At 46.6% G+C, this 18,867-nt stretch overlaps 1 protein-coding gene across 1 annotated transcript in view; it reads right to left on the minus strand.

Annotated features, from left to right (window-relative positions):
• The window catches only part of NECTIN3 (nectin cell adhesion molecule 3), a 112,344-nt gene extending 102,144 nt beyond the window's left edge, over window positions 1–10,200 (minus strand). The window contains exon 1 of the mRNA XM_075333825.1: window positions 9,941–10,200. Within this exon, the coding sequence (XP_075189940.1) occupies window positions 9,941–10,016 (76 nt within the window). The 5' untranslated portion in view covers window positions 10,017–10,200. The remainder of the gene's footprint in view (window positions 1–9,940) is intronic.
• Window positions 10,201–18,867: the final 8,667 nt, after the last annotated feature.

Below are 18,867 nucleotides of genomic sequence, written 5' to 3' on the forward strand. Positions count from 1 at the left end.
ATAGGCAGGTTAACTTGTTCGCTTTTCTGCAGATTTTTGGTCCGCAGATAAAACGTCCAATTTATACCCACTTTGAATGAAATAACTAAAACCCAAAGTGTATTTATGGGGTCCGTGTTGCATCATTAAGCAGTGTATTTCTCACTGTCAAATGGATAGGAAGAGACTGGAAACCTACTGACGGAAAAAAGGGACAAAAAACAAAAATTGCATGACAATTGGATAAACAACCAGATGTGAAGAGGTGTAAGAAATACTTATCAACAGACACATGAAACTTGCCCAAGGCTGGGCATATAAATAAGGCTTTATTCACACATCTATGGTGTACTGCTAGCAACGGATACACCCAAAAATCATATACACTGACATACTCCACTATTAATACAACTATATAACTGACAAAAAACCCCAAAACACCACCTTAAGCTGCCTGATGGAACTAATTATTTGATGGATGACCATAGGAGACACGGGCAACCAGTCATACAGTTGCATCCGTTCAGCAGGACCATGCAAGTTCACTGTGTGAATTTACGGTTATTTAGCGGTTAGCACAGGATCCTGTGTGCAAATACCGCCAAGGACAACATCTGCAAGGAGTTTGTATGCTCTCCCCGTGTTTGTGTGAGATTTCTCCAGGTTCATACCACACTCCAAAGAAATATTGATAGGGAATTTAGATCGTGATACCGTACGTGGACAGTGATGAGATTGACTGTAAAGTGCTGTGGACTGAATGACACTGTATAAGTAAAATAAATACATTTAGAGTCAACTCTCATTACACCGACAGCAATTTCACTTAAAGGGAACCTGTCAGCAGAAATTTCAACTAAAACCTAACAGATTCCCCCTCTGCAGCTCCTGGGCTGCATTCTAGAAAGGTCCCTGTTATTATTGGGCCCCCTTTCTGACCCAAAAAAAGAGTTTATATCGAGGTACCTTTTTGGCTTCTGATTCTCTAAATGTGTCACGGGGGCGGGCTGCCTGATGGCCGTTATTCTGCCCCCTGTTCCTGTATGCCGCCCCCATCGCCGATTTCTATACTTCTGGACGCCGCCCACTGCTCCAGCCATCCCCGCGCATGCCCAGTGCTCATCTCTCGTGGATGAGCACTGTGCCCAGTGTCATCGGTGGTGACGTGCGCGCAGGGTTTAGATTATGGGCGGTGCTGTGATGTTAATTACCAAGCAACCGCCCATAATCGCGGGACCGCGCATTCCCCCTCGGCCTGCTTTCTGCGCAAGCGCGCTGCAGCTGAACTCACGTCACCTCCTTCCCATCTTGCCCTGAGGCAGGAAATAGATGGGAGGAGCGCGGAGCAGTGACTACACCGATCAGGAGGAGTTCAGCTGCAGCGCGCTTGCGCAGAAAGCAGGCCGAGGGGGAATGCGCGGTCCCGCGATTATGGGCGGTTGCTTGGTAATTAACATCACAGCACCGCCCATAATCTAAACCCTGCGCGCACGTCACCACCGATGACACTGGGCACAGTGCTCATCCACGAGAGATGAGCACTGGGCATGCGCGGGGATGGCTGGAGCAGTGGGCGGCGTCCAGAAGTATGGAAATCAGCGATGGGGGCGGCATACAGGACCAGGGGGCAGAATAACGGCCATCAGGCAGCCCGCCCCCGTGACACATTTAGAGAATCAGAAGCCAAAAAGGTACCTCGATATAAACTCTTTTTTTGGGTCAGAAAGGGGGCACTATAATAACAGGGACCTTTCTAGAATGCAGCCCAGGAGCTGCAGAGGGGGAATCTGTTAGGTTTTAGTCAAAATTTCTGCTGACAGGTTCCCTTTAACGAGCCCATATCTCACCTGACTTAGATCAACCATGGATGTTTAGTTCATCCCTCAGACATCTGCTGTCAGGGGCCAGTGAGCAAGAGCACCACACACGCCAGATTTTCACTGATGTGTATGGCGGCCTCCTCACAGATTAGTATGTTGATTTTCAATGGCTGCCCAATAACGTTGTTCTCTAGGGTGATACGTTGCTACCAGAGGTATCTTCCCATTTAGTACACTAGTGTTTATGTGTATAAGGCCTCGGTTCCACTTGCGTTTTACATTGACAAGTATAAACTGATAAAGCATAAGCGTACACTCGCACCAGTGTAAGGCTAGTTTCACACCTGCGTTGGACGGATCCGCAGCATTGCGTTGTGTGACGCATGCAACGGATGCGTTGCATATAGTGGCACAACGCAATGCTACGGATCGTACAAAATATCGCAATCCGCCTGGTGATCAGCTGATCACTCAGAGTAGCCGGCCGCCGGGTGATCAGCTGATCACTCCCCGTAGCCGGTCGCCGGGTGATCGCCGACAATGTGTCCGGCGGCCGGGGGCGGTGTGCGAAGTAGGTGGAGCGGAGCGGGGCCATGGTGAGGACGTCAGTGCCGCGGGGACTGCATCGCTGGGGGATAGGTGAGTGTGTGTGTGTGTGTGTGTGTGTGTGTGTACATACGGAGTGCGGGGAGGGGGCGGAGCCGAGCGGCGAAGTGTCGGGCTCCCGGCACACGTAACCAGGGTTCCTTGGTTACCCGATGTGTACCCTGGTTACGGGTGGAGGGAGCCAGAGAGAGCATGCGCAGTGGAATCCAGAGGATTCCGCTGCTCAAAAAAACGTTACATGCTGCGTTCCTTCCGCCCGACGCAGCGTCAAAATAACGACGCTGCGTCGTCCAGCGGATGCAACGCAGACACTTGTGTAAGGCTAGTTTCACACTTGCGTTCAGCGGAGTCCGTCACTATGGAGAATAGCGCAGTCCGTTAACGCACTGCGCTATTCTCCATAGACTTGTATGGACAACGCACTGTAACGCAAGTGTCTGCGTTGCATCCGCTGGACGACGCAGCGTCGTTATTTTGACGCTGCGTCGGGCGGAAGGAACGCAGCATGTAACGTTTTTTTGAGCAGCGGAATCCTCTGGATTCCACTGCGCATGCTCTCTCTGGCTCCCTCCTCCCGTAACCAGGGTACACATCGGGTAACCAAGGAACCCTGGTTACGTGTGCCGGGAGCCCGACACTTCGCCGCTCGGCTCCGCCCCCTCCCGCACTCCGTATGTACACACACACACAATCGCGCACACACACACACACACACACTCACCTATCCCCCAGCGATGCAGTCCCCGCGGCACTGACGTCCTCACCATGGCCCCGCTCGGCTCCACCTACTTCGCACACCGCCCCCCCCGCCCCCGCACACATTGTCGGCGATCACCCGGCGACCGGCTACTCTGAGTGATCAGCTGATCACCCGGCGGCCGGCTACAGGGAGTGATCAGCTGATCACCCGGCGGCCGGCTACTCTGAGCGATCAGCTAATCACCAGGCGGATTGCGATATTTTGTACGATCCGTAGCATTGCGTTGTGCCACTATATGCAACGCATCCGTTGCATGCGTCACACAACGCAATGCTACGGATCCCGTCCAACGCAGGTGTGAAACTAGCCTTACAGTGCGTTGTCCATACAAGTCTATGGAGAATAGCGCAGTGCGTTAACGGACTGCGCTATTCTCCATAGTGACGGACTGCGCTGAACGCAAGTGTGAAACTAGCCTAAAACTTTGAGGCAGTGTCCATTTGTTATTTTTTACTCATGCCATATTGGCATGAGAAATTAATCGTAGCATGCTTTCTTTGGCAGCGATTCTCACTTTACACGCACTCGTATAAGTCTATGGGTGCATGTGAAAGATCGGACTGCACTTGGATGTCATCCAGGTGACAGTGCGATATACTAACAGACAGGCAGCAGAGAAGATGAAGAGATTACTCTATCCCTCTTCTCCGCAACTGTGATCCGATCATGCATGACACTCGGCTTATATCCGCAGCCTGAGCCGAGAATCATTAACATATTACATCCAATACTCTCACATCAGAAGCAATACGCAAGTGGAACCGAGGCCTAAGGGGCAGAATTAGCTGTTGGCCAAAGGAACATATACAACCTACAGCTATCTAAAAGTGGTATTCCAATATTGTACATTCATGGTATATCCTCAGGATATTGCATAAATTTAGAGTAGATGCCAATGTGATCTCCACTGAAGGTCAAAATTAGAGAACAATGTATGATCACTTGCTTTTTTCAGAAATAATGTAATCTACATTGATCAACATTTGAAGTTTTTTGGAAGGGGTGCACCATGCCACTAGAACAGGGTTTTACAAAAGATCCAAAGTTTATCAACATAAAACCTTTATTTTGCCCAAATTAGAGAACAGCAATGACTGTAGCACAGAGAAAGATTATAAGTACATTTTCTGAAGGTAACAATAGTCACCAATCAGTAGGAAGTGTAAAGGCCTTTGCTTTGAATGACTTCAGCACATCTGCGGCCACAGGACAGCACTAGTCTCTCACACTGCTCTGGTGGGATTTTGGTCCACTCTTCTTCCAGTCTCTTCCACAGTTCTTTGACTATTGTGGGTTTCTTGGCCATAACTTTGTCACCAAAGATTTTCCAGAGGTTCTCTATTGGGTTTAGATCAGGATTTTGGACTGGCCATTTCATTTATTCAATGTTTTCTGTTTCAAGGAAATGTTTTACATTTACGTTTACGTTTTGCTGTGTGACGGGGCATTGTCCTGCATGAAAATTTCTGGCTGATTGAGTAATGAACGCAACTCCTGCTGCAAAAAACATTCCCCAAACCTTGACACTTCTGCCACCACCTTTCCCTGACTTCTTAACACACTTTGGGTTCAGGCTTTCTCCAGTTTGTCGATGAACATAATGTTTAACATCAGACCCAAATAAATTACACTTGCTTTCATCACTAAAAGGAACTGTAGACCACTTCTCCTCTGTCCACACATGCGCCTCACCAAAGGCGAGTGTCGCCTTTTGATTCTTTCTGCTAATGAGAGGTTTGGTCACTGCAGAGTAAACTTTCAGTCCAAATGCTCTTAAATGTCCTGACACTGTATGACGGGACAGATCCTTACCCAGTTCAGTGCTGAACTAAAGCGGGCTTTACACACAACGACATCGCTAACGAGAAGTCGTTGGGGCTCACGAAATTCGTGACGCACATCCGGCCTCGTTAGCGACGCCGTTGCGTGTGAAACGCACGAACGACCAATAAACGATCAAAATTACTCACCTAATTGTTGATCGTTGACCGGTCGTTCTAATCTTGATTATCGTTGCTGTTGCAGGACGCAGATTGTTCGTCGTTCCTGCGGCAGCACACATCGCTATGTGTGACACCCCAGGAATGAGGAACATCACCGTACCTGCGGCCGCCCGAAATGAGGAAGGAAGAAGGTGGGCGGGATGTTCGGTCTGCTCATCTCCGCCCCTCCGCTTCTATTTTGCGGCCGCTTAGTGATGCCGCTATGACGCCGAACGAACCGCCCCCTTAGAATGGAGGCGGTTCGCCGGCCACAGTGACGTCGCTAGTCAGGTAAGTATGTGTGACAGGTCCGAGCGATGTTGTGGGCCACGGGCAGCTATTTGCCCGTGACGCACATCCCACGGGGGCGGGTGCTTTCGCTAGCGATGTCGCTGTGTCTAAAGCCCGCTTAACGAGCAATTTCAACTGCAGTGTTGAAACTATTACCCATGGAGAGTCTCCTCATTATCCTGTCCTCTCTTGCATTTGTCTTTGAAGGGCGACCAAACTTCTTGGGGAACTTTATAGAGTTTGTGATGTTCTAGAGATTCAATATTCTCAAAATCACAGACTTGGAACAACCAACTTCTCTTGCTATGGCTGATAGGGTCACCCCTTTGGTCTTTATCTGGACAACCTGCTGCCGGGGGGTTATGCTGCCAGTTACATAGGGTTTGTCAGATAATTAAGAAAATTAGCACCAGGTGCCAGATTAACACCAATAACTTGCAGGTATTTCTAATTTTGATCAGTGTTCTTTTTCATTTATCTCATTTACATTTTTATTATGTGCTTTACAATGAATTCAATTTATGAAATAAGGTTAAAATACTGCTAGTTTACTCATGTTAGGATACACATAGGACTACACAATGACCTTAACATTTAGGAAATTGTGTGTTATGTGTTAATTTTGATCTCCGGAGTACATCTATTGAGAACCAGGCCCTGAAGCATGCAGCAAAGAAATGCCAGAAATGTTGAAGAATGGAATACCACTTTAGGCCTGTGCCACACATCCGTGCTGCCGGCACGTGTTTGTCATTTTTTACACGTACCGGCGGCACGGAGACACTTTAACCAATGCTACCCTATTGTAGCAGGCACACACACGTAAAACCACACGGAACGTGTGTCCGTGTGCGTTTGTACGTGTGTGCGATTTTCAAAGCGCTGACATGTCAGTGTTTTCTCCGGCAGCACGGGTGTTACACGGCCCGCACCCGTACCACACGGGTGTAGTGTGGATGCGGTCCCGTGTGACACGCGCCGGAGTAAACACACGTCAGGGAAAAAAATAAAAAACATTAACTCACCTTCTCCAGCCCTCCTGTCTCTGCCGCTGCTGCCTCTTGCTGCCGACCGCCGCTCATTAATCTCATAGAATATTCACTTCACTGCCTGGCAGCAGCAGCAGCGGGGAGACGGGAGGGCTGGAGACCGAGGATCAGCACCACGGACAGCAGCGCGGACAGCAGGGAGGACCAGGTGAGTATAATAATTACTGATTCTACGTGTGCTATCGCGGATAGCACACGTAGAACACACGTGTCACGCACGTACCAGAGACACGTACTTACCTGCACGCAACACGCAGGGAAAATACGTGTCTCTCGGCACGTGCGTGAAATTCACGTGAGTGTGGCAGAGGCCTTAAGGTGTATGACAGCTTTGTATTTCTGAGATATTTTAGTTATTTTAACTGGTTTTCTAAAGGATACAGGAAGTTAGGCAAAAAAAAAAAAACTGTTTATGGTCATATTATGGTAAATTCCCACACTGGATCCTGTAATTGCAGTATTAAACTCATCAAAACACAATGCTAGTATATGTGTTAATAAATAATTTCAGTGAAGGTGGACTTTCACCTCCTCTAACTTAGGTCCCCTTCAAATGTACGTGTTTCCGGTATGTGTGGCATGTTTTTTTTTTCACGGATGCCACACATACCCATTATAACCTGCTCACATGTTCATGTTTTCCCAAGAACCATATCCGTGGGGTCCACCTCGGAGACATCTATGTTTTTTTCCAGCAGGATGGATGACAATGGCCAATAAAAGTGTATGGGTCCATGAAAACATGCACAACACAGGGATACCCATCCATGTGCTGTACGTGCTTAACATTGAAAGTATAAGAGAACCTTTGTAATATTTTTTTCTTTAGCCATACTGGAAAAACACGGATGGCATACTGATGAAAACACTGATGGAAAACACCAGTACTGTTTCCACATGTACGTTTTTATACGCATGTGCAGGGGTGGGATTCAGCTGGTTCTCTCCAGTTCGGAGAAACAACTCTTAAAATTGCAGTCGGTTCCCTGAAGCAGCACGAAGCAGCACCCAGACCTGATTCTGAGGGACCGCCGGTTTTCGGACGCACATTCAGTTGAAAAATGTTGCAGTGCAGAAATAGTTAAAATAGCCGCCACCCTATCGGGGGCCAGCAGCTTACGTCAACGTGCACCTCACTGGCATCAGCTGCCAGCCCATCAGAAGCCGGCAGGTGACATCAGCATGCATGTTACCGTTGTCAGCGTGCAAGTTGCAGCGTATGACATCACTGTCATGCCACCAAGAAGAGGAGGATTCTGGAAGGCGGAAAGGTAAGAAGAATCTATTTCATTATTTTATTCATATGGGATGAAGGTTGGGGATTATATGGGGACCAGGATGGGTGACATATGGGGACCAAGATGGAGTATTATATTGGGACCAGGATGAGTGACATATGGGGACCAAGATGGAGTATAATATGGGGACCAGGATGGGTGACATATGGGGACCAAGATGGAGTATTATATGGGGACCAGGATGGGTGATATATGGGGACCAAGATGGAGGATTATATGGAGACCAGGATGGGTGACATATGGGGACCAAGATGGAGGATTATATGGAGACCAGATGAATGACATATGGGGACCAGGATGTGGGATGAATGACAAATGGGGACCAAGACAAATAACAGGAGTACCAGGATGAGGTACATTATTACATAAAAGGATAGGGGACATTACTTTGCCCCTGAGCAGAAGTGAAGGGACATGAGAGGGGGAGCTGTAGTCATCCAGACGAAAGCATGTATGATAACTTGTATGTATGTATAATAAATAAGTATAAGTATATATATATACATATACACACACACATACATGCATATGCACGCACACTATATAGGGGGAGCAGATGGTAACAGCGCTCAGGCTGCTCGGCTGAGGTAACTGTGCTCCTGAGGTGAGGGCACATGAGAGGAGCTCTGCCATCCTGAGGTAACTGTGCTCCTGAGGTGAGGGCACATGAGAGGAGCTCTGCCATCCTAAGGTAACTGTGCTCCTGAGGTGAGGGCACATGAGAGGAGCTCTGCCATCCTGAGGTAACTGCTCCTGAGGTGAGGGCACATGAGAGGAGCTCTGCCATCCTGAGGTAACTGTGCTCCTGAGGTGAGGGCACATGAGAGGAGCTCTGCCATCCTGAGGTAACTGTGCTCCTGAGGTGAGGGCACATGAGAGGAGCTCTGCCATCCTGAGGTAACTGTGCTCCTGAGGTGAGGGCACATGAGAGGAGCTCTGCCATCCTGAGGTAACTGTGCTCCTGAGGTGAGGGCACATGAGAGGAGCTCTGCCATCCTAAGGTAACTGTGCTCCTGAGGTGAGGGCACATGAGAGGAGCTCTGCCATCCTGAGGTAACTGTGCTCCTGAGGTGAGGGCACATGAGAGGAGCTCTGCCATCCTGAGGTAACTGCTCCTGAGGTGAGGGCACATGAGAGGAGCTCTGCCATCCTGAGGTAACTGCTCCTGAGGTGAGGGCACATGAGAGGAGCTCTGCCATCCTGAGGTAACTGTGCTCCTGAGGTGAGGGCACATGAGAGGAGCTCTGCCATCCTGAGGTAACTGTGCTCCTGAGGTGAGGGCACATGAGAGGAGCTCTGCCATCCTGAGGTAACTGCTCCTGAGGTGAGGGCACATGAGAGGAGCTCTGCCATCCTGAGGTAACAGTGCTCCTGAGGTGAGGGCACATGAGAGGAGCTCTGCCATCCTGAGGTAACCTGTGCCCAGGCCATATGAAGTAGCCCTCCTCAGGCTCACGTTGCAGCCACATAACCCTTCCCAGGCATATCTTCCCCACAGAGACTGGAATAACATGGAAAGCCTTGACAATGGCTGAGCACGCACAGGTGGTAACCAAAGCGAAGGTTAATCCCTATTGTCACACAACATGACAATCCAACGTGACTGCACACACACACAAGTTCGAGCCGCCTCCTTCCCGGTGACATCAGCACCAGCCATGGTCGCCCAGGTCACAGTGTGGTAGCCGGTCCTGGCACACAATCCCGGCGCAGGCCCGTATCACAGACATTGTGGAGAGGCTCGGCCCCGGGCAGACAATTGCCTGCCTGCTCCGGGGGAGGGAGCGCCGAGTCTCCACGAGAACCAACTCCAAAGTTTAAAAGGCAGGATGGAAGGAAACATGGAGGGCCGGCCGGGAGGGCAGGGATGCTGCTCCGGGAATGACCGGGCTCGGACTTAGTAAAGGAATGTCTGCTCTCCACTTCCTGCCCGCACACAAGTAGGTAGCAAGTAACGGTCCTCACAGACAAGTGACAATGGCTGCAGGGCACAAGTAGTCATCCTGCTCCCGAGTCCCCGGGGACCTGCCACAGGGTGGGGTGAGCACAACATGACGGCGCAATAAAAAGTTGTGGGAGATGAGTGACACGAGCCGGGCACAGAGCAGTGATCCCCCAAGCCAGCACCCCGCCCCCTCCCCGAAAGTCTACTCACCAGACACCCTGCAGAGGAGCAGCCAGGCGAGGGCACAGGCACAGGGCACCAGTCCAGCACAAGGGCTCCACGCCATGACTGCGGGGAATGCCGCCGCCGCCTGCCTCCTCTCCCCGGATCGCAGCTGCTCTGCTGTAACACAACGCGGCTCCCAGTCCCAGCCTCACAATGCGCGGAGCATGGAGGGGGTGGTGGCTGGGATGCGCCGCAGAACCCGAGCCGACTGGGAGGGGCCAGGCCAGACAGATCTCAGAGGTCACCGGAGAGCTGCTGGGGACCCCCGGAACGAGCATGTGGCCCCCAGAGCTTCCCCTCCTCTGTACTCGCTCCTGAGGTATCCTGGTGACGGCGGCTCCACACGTCCCCGGGACCACCACAGCCGGCGGCTAGGGCTTAGCGGGGAATGTGTGTGGTGGCCGTGCCCGGGGAAAGTGTCGCCCCGGTAATCCCCGGGAGCCCCCACTGTGTCATCCATAGGCTCAGGAGCTAGGCAGCGGGGGCTATATACTGGCGGTATACAGAGGGCTAGTACACGGAAACCGGGGAAGCCACTGCTACTGGGCTAGTATGCAATATAGCCACACAGATATACACAGAAACAGTATATAGTATATACAGAAACACTATATATACACACCTATGTATATACACAGAAACGGGAAGCCACTGCCACTGGGCTAGTATGCAATATAGCCACACAGATATACACAGAAACAGTATATAGTATATACAGAAACACTCTATATAGACACACCTATGTATATACACAGAAACGGGAAGCCACTGCTACTGGGCTAGTATGCAATATAGCCACACAGATATACACAGAAACAGTATATAGTATATACAGAAACACTATATATACACACACCTATGTATATACACAGAAACAGGGGAAGCCACTGCCACTGGGCTAGTATGCAATATATAGTCACACAGATATACACAGAAACAATATTCAGTATATACAGAAATGCTATATACACACACCTATGTATATACACAGAAACAGGGGAAGCCACTGCCACTGGGCTAGTATGCAATATATAGTCACACAGATATACACAGAAACAATATACATATACACACACCTATGTATATACACAGAAACAGGGGAAGGCACTGCTAGTGGGCTAGTGTGCAATATAGTCACACAGATACACAGAAACAATATATATATATATATATATATATATATATATATGCATGTATCTATATATACACACACAAACACTATACACACATTTTTATATATATATATATATATATATATATATATACACACACACAAACTGGGAAAGGCACTGCTGCTGGGGTTGTACGCAACATACACACAGAAACAATATATACTCACGTGTGTGTGTGTATATATACACACAGTATATACCGTATACACACTACAGTTCAAAAGTTTGGGGTCACCCAGACAATTTTGCCTTTTCCATGAAAGATCATAATTTTATTTAGCAACTGAGTTGCATAATGAATAGAAAATATAGTCCAGACATTGACGAGGTTAGAAATAATGATTTTTACTTGAAATAATAATTTTTTCCTTCAGACTTTGCTTTCGGCACAGAATGCTCCTTTGCAGCAATTCCAGCTTTGCAGACCTTTGGCATTCTAGCTGTTAATTTGCTGAGGTAATCTGGAGATATTTCACCCCATGCTTCCCCCCTCCCACAAGTTGGATTGACTTGGGCACTTTTTCCGTACCATACGGTCAAGCTGCTCCCACAACAGCTCAATAGGGTTGGGATCTGGTGACTGGGCTGGCCACTCCATTACAGATAGAATAGCAGCTGCCTGCTTCTTCCCTAAATAGTTCATGCATAATTTGGAGGTGTGATTTGGGTCATTGCCCTTTTGTAGGATGAAATTGGTACCAATCAAGCGCTGTCCACAGGGTATGGCATGGCATTGCAAAATTGATAGCCTTCCTTATTCTAAATCCCTTTTAACTTGGACGGCTAGGTTCACACACTGCGTTTTTTTGCCGCTGCATTTTTGTGCGTTTTTTTGCGACAAAAAACGCACCCATGGCAAAAACGCATGCGTTTTTACCGCGTTTTGGTGCGTTTTTTGCTGCATTTTGCTGCGTTTTTGCTCACTGCGTCTTTATGCGTTTTTTATCAGTGAACAATGCCATTAATGATTGTTGAAAAAAAAGAAAAAAGGTCCGATGTCATTTCCTTCTTCAATATGTTCTTCATTCTCCACTAGTGTATGCAGGAGAGTAGACAGCTGCAGAACTACAAGGCTCAGCATGCTCCATCCAGGACTGTATGCTGGAGGGAGAGGCAGGGGGAGCAGAACTAGAAGGCTCAGCATCCTCCATCCATTAGTGTATGCAGGAGAGCAGACAGCAGCTGCAGAACTACAAGGCTCAGCATCCTCCATCCAATAGTGTATGCAGGAGAGCAGACAGCAGCTGCAGAACTACAAGGCTCAGTATCCTCCATCCAGGACTGTATGCTGGAGTTTTTGCCCCCCAAAAAAATGACGTGGGCTTCGCCATATTTTTGTATGCTAGCCAGGTACAACAGGCAGGTACGGGCTGACCCCAACCCCCAGCTGCCTATTTGTACCCGGCTGGGAACCAAAAATATAGGGAAGCCCTTTTTTTTTTCTAAATTATTTAATGAATTTCATGAAATAGTTAAAAAAAAAAAAATGACGAGGGCTTCGCCCAATTTTTGAGTCCAGCCAGGTACAACTAGGCAGCTGGGGATTGGAATCTGCAGTGCAGGGTGCCCAAGCTTTCTAAAAAAAATCGCTGTGTGCAGACAGCAAATATGAAAACTCATAGACTTTGCTGGGGAAGCAAAGTCATGCAGTTTTCTGAGCAAAAACGGACCTGAAAACGTGCAAAAACGCAGCGAAAAACGCACTGGGTGAACTTACCCTACAAGTCTCCCACTACCAGCACCAAAGCAACCTCAGACCATCACATTACCTCCACCATGCTTGACAGATGACATCAGGCACTCTTCCAGCATCTTTTTAGTTGTTCTGCGTCTCACAAATGTTCTTCTGTGTGATCCAAACACCTGAAACTTCGATTCGTCTGTCGATAACACTTTTTTCCAATCTTCCTCTGTCCAATGTCTGTGTTCTTTTGTACTAATCTTTTCCTTTTATTAGCCAGTTTCAGATATGGATTTTTCTTTGCCACTCTGCTCTGAAGTCCAGCATCCCGGAGTCGCCTCTTCACTGTAGTCGTTGACACTGGCGTTTTGAGGGTACTATTTAATGAAGCTGCCAGTTGAGGACCTGTGAGGTGTCGATTTCTCAAACTAGAGACTCTAATATACTTGTCTTGTTGCTCAGTTGTGCAGCAGGGCCTCCCACTTCTCTTTCTACTCTGGTTAGAGCCTGTTTGTGTTTAGGAAATCTTCAGTTTCTTGGCAATTTCTCGAATGGAATATAATTAATGTCTAAGAACAAGAATAGACTGTCGAGTTTCACATGAAGGTTCTCTTTTTCTGGCCATTTTGAGAATTTAATGGAACCAACAAATGTAATGCTCCAGATTCTCAACTAGCTCAAAGGAAGGTCAATTTTATAGCTTCTCTAATCAGCAAAACTGTTTTCAGCCATGCTAACATACTTGCACAAGGATTTTCAAGGAATTTCTAAACATCCATTAGCCTTCTAACACAGTTAGCAAACACAATGTACCATTAGAGTACCATTGGAGTAGTAGTTGTTGGAAATGGGCCTCTATACACCTATGTAGATATTGCATTAAAAACCAGACGTTTGAAGCTAGAATAGTCATTTACCACATTAACAATGTATAGAGTGTATTTCTGTTAATGTTAGCTTCATTGAAAAGAAATGTGCTTTTCTTTCAAAAATAAGGAAATATCTAAGTGACCCTAAACTTTTAAACTGTAGTGTGTGTGTAATGATGGCCACTTGTTTTTCTTTACTTAGCTGCTTTTTTCTTGCCATAATACAAATTCTAACAGTCTATTCAGTAGCACTATCAGCTGTGTATCCACCAGATGTCTGCACAACACAACTGATGGTCCCAACCCCATTTATAAGGTAAGAAATCTCACTTATTAAACCTGAAAGGCCACACCTGTGAAGTGAAAACCATTTCCGGTGGCTACCTCTTGAAGCTCATCAAGAGAATGCCAAGAGTGTGCAAATAAAATATATCTTTGTACCGTGTTAGCCAGTAGAGATAAAAAAATTGTTTAAAAGAACAGAGAGTCCTCAGTGGTTGATACCTTTTAATGGCTAACTGAAAAGATGGTAATAATTGCAAGCTTTCGAGACTACTCAGGTCTCTTCATCAGGCATGGTATAACACAAAATCTGAAGAGTCACGTATTTATACACAACAGGACTTAGAATAGTGCAGTAAAAAGAAAAAAAAAAAAAAAAAAAAAAAAAAAAAGAACAAGTTATATGCCTGATGAAGAGACCTGAGTAGTCTCGAAAGCTTGCAATTATTACCATCTTTTCAGTTAGCCATTAAAAGGTATCAACCACTGAGGACTCTCTGTTCTTTTAAACAATTTTTTTGACAATATTGGGAGAGTCTCCAAAATGCATTCACTTCACACTCATTTAGGATAGGAGCAGCCACAGAAGCTGCTAGATGGGGCTTAGAGCCTGACATAGTTAAAAAAATCGGGAGATGGGAATCGAGCAGATTTAAGAGCTACATTAGATTGCATTTATTATAAATGGCGTACATGTATATATATGTGTACATTGTGGTAATCTTATAGTAGTTGTGTCTTCATTTAGACAATTGTGTGATAATTGTGTTTTTGTTTTTTGTTTTAGCTGAACAGCAATGCCTGGTTTGGATCATGGGACATTCAATTGTTTTTTGGGGGGCCTTACGTGCAGCAGTCAGGCCTAATGGCAAACAGTTGGGGTTGCCCAGTTCCTTGGCACGGGTGACATGGATAGGAAAGAGGGGAATGCAGTGGCATCAGCTGTTAAAAGAAATCCAGTATCATGTGGAGTTCTACCGCCCCCCGGACGTCTTACTTATCCATTTAGGTGGTAATGATTTAGCAATAAGAACATCAAGACATTTAGTTAGGAACATAAAGCTTGATATGTTGAATTTATGGAGGTCTTACCCAGAAACAGTGGTGGTCTGGTCGGATATAGTAGCTAGACAAATGTGGAGAACAGCGCGATCAGTGGCTCGCATCAATAATACAAGGATAAAAGTTAATAAAAAAATAACAAAATTTGTGTTGGAAAACGGAGGGGTGGCCATACGTCACCAGATGCTGGAAAATACAAAGGAACATTTTTGGAGAGATGATAAGGTACATCTTAATGACATTGGCATTGATATATGGATGTTGGGAATACAAGAAAGAGTAGAACGAGCCATTAAGTTGTGGAGGAACTCACTCTTGTAAGGTGTCACAAGAGCGAGTCTTGGCGGGATGTGGTTGTTTAAACCCCCTCTTTGTTGGTTGGAGAATTATGTTTTTAATGGGGTCCCTGGGCCAGAGCTCAGCGGACAGTGGAATATGGGTCCCTGGGGAGGAGCTCAGTGGACAGTGGAATAGATGGGTCCCTGGGGAGGAGCTCAGCGGACACAAGGAAAATGATCAAGGGGTATACCCAGATTCCCCCTTGAGCTAGGTGTACACGGCGGAGGGGGATATGGGGCTGGGATTTATAACAACCACATCTCTGGGCCGATAATCTTGTTTTTTCTTGTTGATGTTTTTTCTTATTAAAAATAAAGGGCTGCTGTGGCCAAAATTTTAATCCATGTCACGCAGTGTGTGGTGTCTTATTTATTAGGTTTCCAGGAGCGGCAATTCACTAGTCCATCAGTCAAGCAGAGTGAAGGCAGATAGCCGTAACGTACATGACTGAGGCAGTGATAGATCCAGGAAAGGGTTAAGGAGTAAGGGATGGGGGTTTTACCTAAGGAATGTGGTGGTGGGGGTGAGCGAGCAGGAGGAGAGATGGGGGCAGGGGCCATATAAGAAATAGGTCCCATGTTAAGGTGTCATTCCTTTGTCCTGGACTCAAAGACTGAACAAGCAGTTGTCCCACCCACCCTCCCTATAATAAAGGGAAATGTATCAATATCAGGACTTTGCAACACTGTCAATATTCTAACAATGTTATTGGTATTCAACATCATCGGTATTTTATCAACATTATTAGTATTGTATCGTATTGTATCAATTGTTATCAGTAATGTATCCAAATTGACAATGTCATATCAACATATTAATATTGTATTAACATTTTAATATTGTATGTTACAGCAGCATTTGGCGGCGGCGGGATGTGGTTGTTTAAACCCCCTCTTTGTTGGTTGGAGAATTATGTTTTTAATGGGGTCCCTGGGCCAGAGCTCAGCGGACAGTGGAATATGGGTCCCTGGGGAGGAGCTCAGTGGACAGTGGAATAGATGGGTCCCTGGGGAGGAGCTCAGCGGACACAAGGAAAATGATCAAGGGGTATACCCAGATTCCCCCTTGAGCTAGGTGTACACGGCGGAGGGGGATATGGGGCTGGGATTTATAACAACCACATCTCTGGGCCGATAATCTTGTTTTTTCTTGTTGATGTTTTTTCTTATTAAAAATAAAGGGCTGCTGTGGCCAAAATTTTAATCCATGTCACGCAGTGTGTGGTGTCTTATTTATTAGGTTTCCAGGAGCGGCAATTCACTAGTCCATCAGTCATGTGAATATAGAGGTAACAATCACCAATCACCACAGTTTCTCAATGGTTGAGGCACTACTTTAAACAATAAATCAGATTACATCTGGGGAGCTTTATATTAATTCATGTGGTGGTCACCCACCTTGGATCATCCTGTGGATGTCCTTTTAATATTGTTGAAAGTGGGATAAGATATTGGGAAGTGGTTAATAGAGAACAGAAAAGAACCTTACTTATCATAGTGAGTTTCCTGAAGAAAGGCAATATCTTCTGAGCGTTCAACTCCTTGAGAGTAAAGCGGGCTTTACATGCTGCGATATCGGTACCGATATCGCTAACGTGGGTACCCGCCCCCATCTGTTGTGCGACACGGTCAAATCGCTGCCCGTGCCGCACAACATCGCCCAGACCAGTCACACGTACTTACCTGCCCGGCGACGTCGCTGTGACCGGCGAACCGCCTCCTTTCTAAGGGAGCGGTTCGTTCAGCGTCATAGCTGCGTCACTGAACCGCCGCCCAATAGAAGCGGAGGGGCGGAGATGAGCGGGACGTAACATCCCGCCCACCTCCTTCCTTCCGCATAGCGGCCGGGAGGCAGGTAAGGAGAGCTTCCTCATTCCTGCGGTGTCACACGGAGCAATGTGTGCTGCCGCAGGAACGAGGAACAACTTCGTTACTGCTGCAGTAACGATATTTGAGAATGGACTCCCATGTCACCGATGAGCGATTTTGCACGTTTTTGCGACGATGCAAAATCACTCATAGGTGTCACACGCAACGGCATCGCTAATTCGGCCGGATGTGCGTCACCAATTCCGTGACCCCAACGACTTTGCATTAGCGATGTCGTAGCGTGTAAAGCCCCCTTTACTCTTCTCTTCCTAGGGAAATTGAAACGCCTAATATTAAGTGACACCACACGCACCATGATTGCAGCCTGAGGAAAGGGAATTAATGCTAATTATAACTACTCATTTGTGTTGATACACCAAATCACACCTATGACCACCCTCATAGAGGCATTGCTTTCTCCAAAGCTCAAGAAACACATCCATCCACTGACAACAAAGCTGGGCTAGTAGAAATTATAAGGGAGAAGATACAAGATCAAAGAGGAGATAAAGATAACAAACATAGTTAAAGAAAACATACAAAACTTAGACAAGTGTTTTTTCCAAAATTACCAAGAAAAATCTTGGGTCAGAGTTACAACTGTGCCACTAAATGGGCCACCTAGCACTTAAAAAGAAATGTGTAACCAGTGTAGCGCACAAATAACAAGACGTAAACTAGCTAACTAGCTGAGAAACCCTAAGTATCACTTTTCTCCAAAGGGGAGCCCAGAAAATAAACCCGATGAGAGAAACCTCCAATAGACCTTTGAAGCAACCAACCAGACTACCACTGAAAATGGGTGGTATATCTGTAGACTGTGAGCCCTCGCGGGCAGAGTCCTCTCTCCTCCTATACCAGTCTGTCTTGTACTGTTAATGATTGTTGTACGTATATCCTCTTTCACTTGTAAAGCGCCATGGAATAAATGGCGCTATAATAATAATAATAATATCTTCTATCTCTTTTCAAGTCTATCCTTCATACTCTGAGCCTCCTGGTCTAGGTCTGCAGTTTTTAACAGGCTTGTTACTTTATCACTACAGCCGAATTCCAGGTCTGTATCCCCATTAGAGGAAAAATGGATGGTCACCTTGGTATCTAATACGAGCCGTTGGCGCCATATGTTCAGGAATTAACAAAGCGATACAGTATCTAGTAGCGGCTCACACCTAAGCCAGCAGTCTGCTCTCTTCTCAGTTAGAAACCCCATCTGAATTACAAGATGGAGTCTGTCCTTTTTCTAAGCGCTAGCTCCTCTCCAACGACTAATCAAACTGTCAATTATAACTTGCCCTGCAGTCGGTTACCAGGCAACCTATTTTATAACATACCCTAATACACATATATTACCTTATGCTTTATACCATATTACTATACATTACTATGCAGGAACATATTAAACTTTACATCACATCATATTACACATTATATCAATATTTTGTACCTCAAGGATCTTACCACCTCATACGTTCCTTCCGGCTTAAATATGGTCATCCAAGACCATAAGAATCTGTGAAACTTGAAACTCATTAAACATGTATGGTATACAGCAATCTCTGTTCATGTATACTTCAAGAATTAGTACAGTTATTCCCAATTATACAATCTTTATTTAGATAAAAACTGTCACACCACC

Source organism: Anomaloglossus baeobatrachus, chromosome 2, assembly GCF_048569485.1.
Source record: "Anomaloglossus baeobatrachus isolate aAnoBae1 chromosome 2, aAnoBae1.hap1, whole genome shotgun sequence".
NCBI lineage: Eukaryota > Metazoa > Chordata > Amphibia > Anura > Aromobatidae > Anomaloglossus > Anomaloglossus baeobatrachus.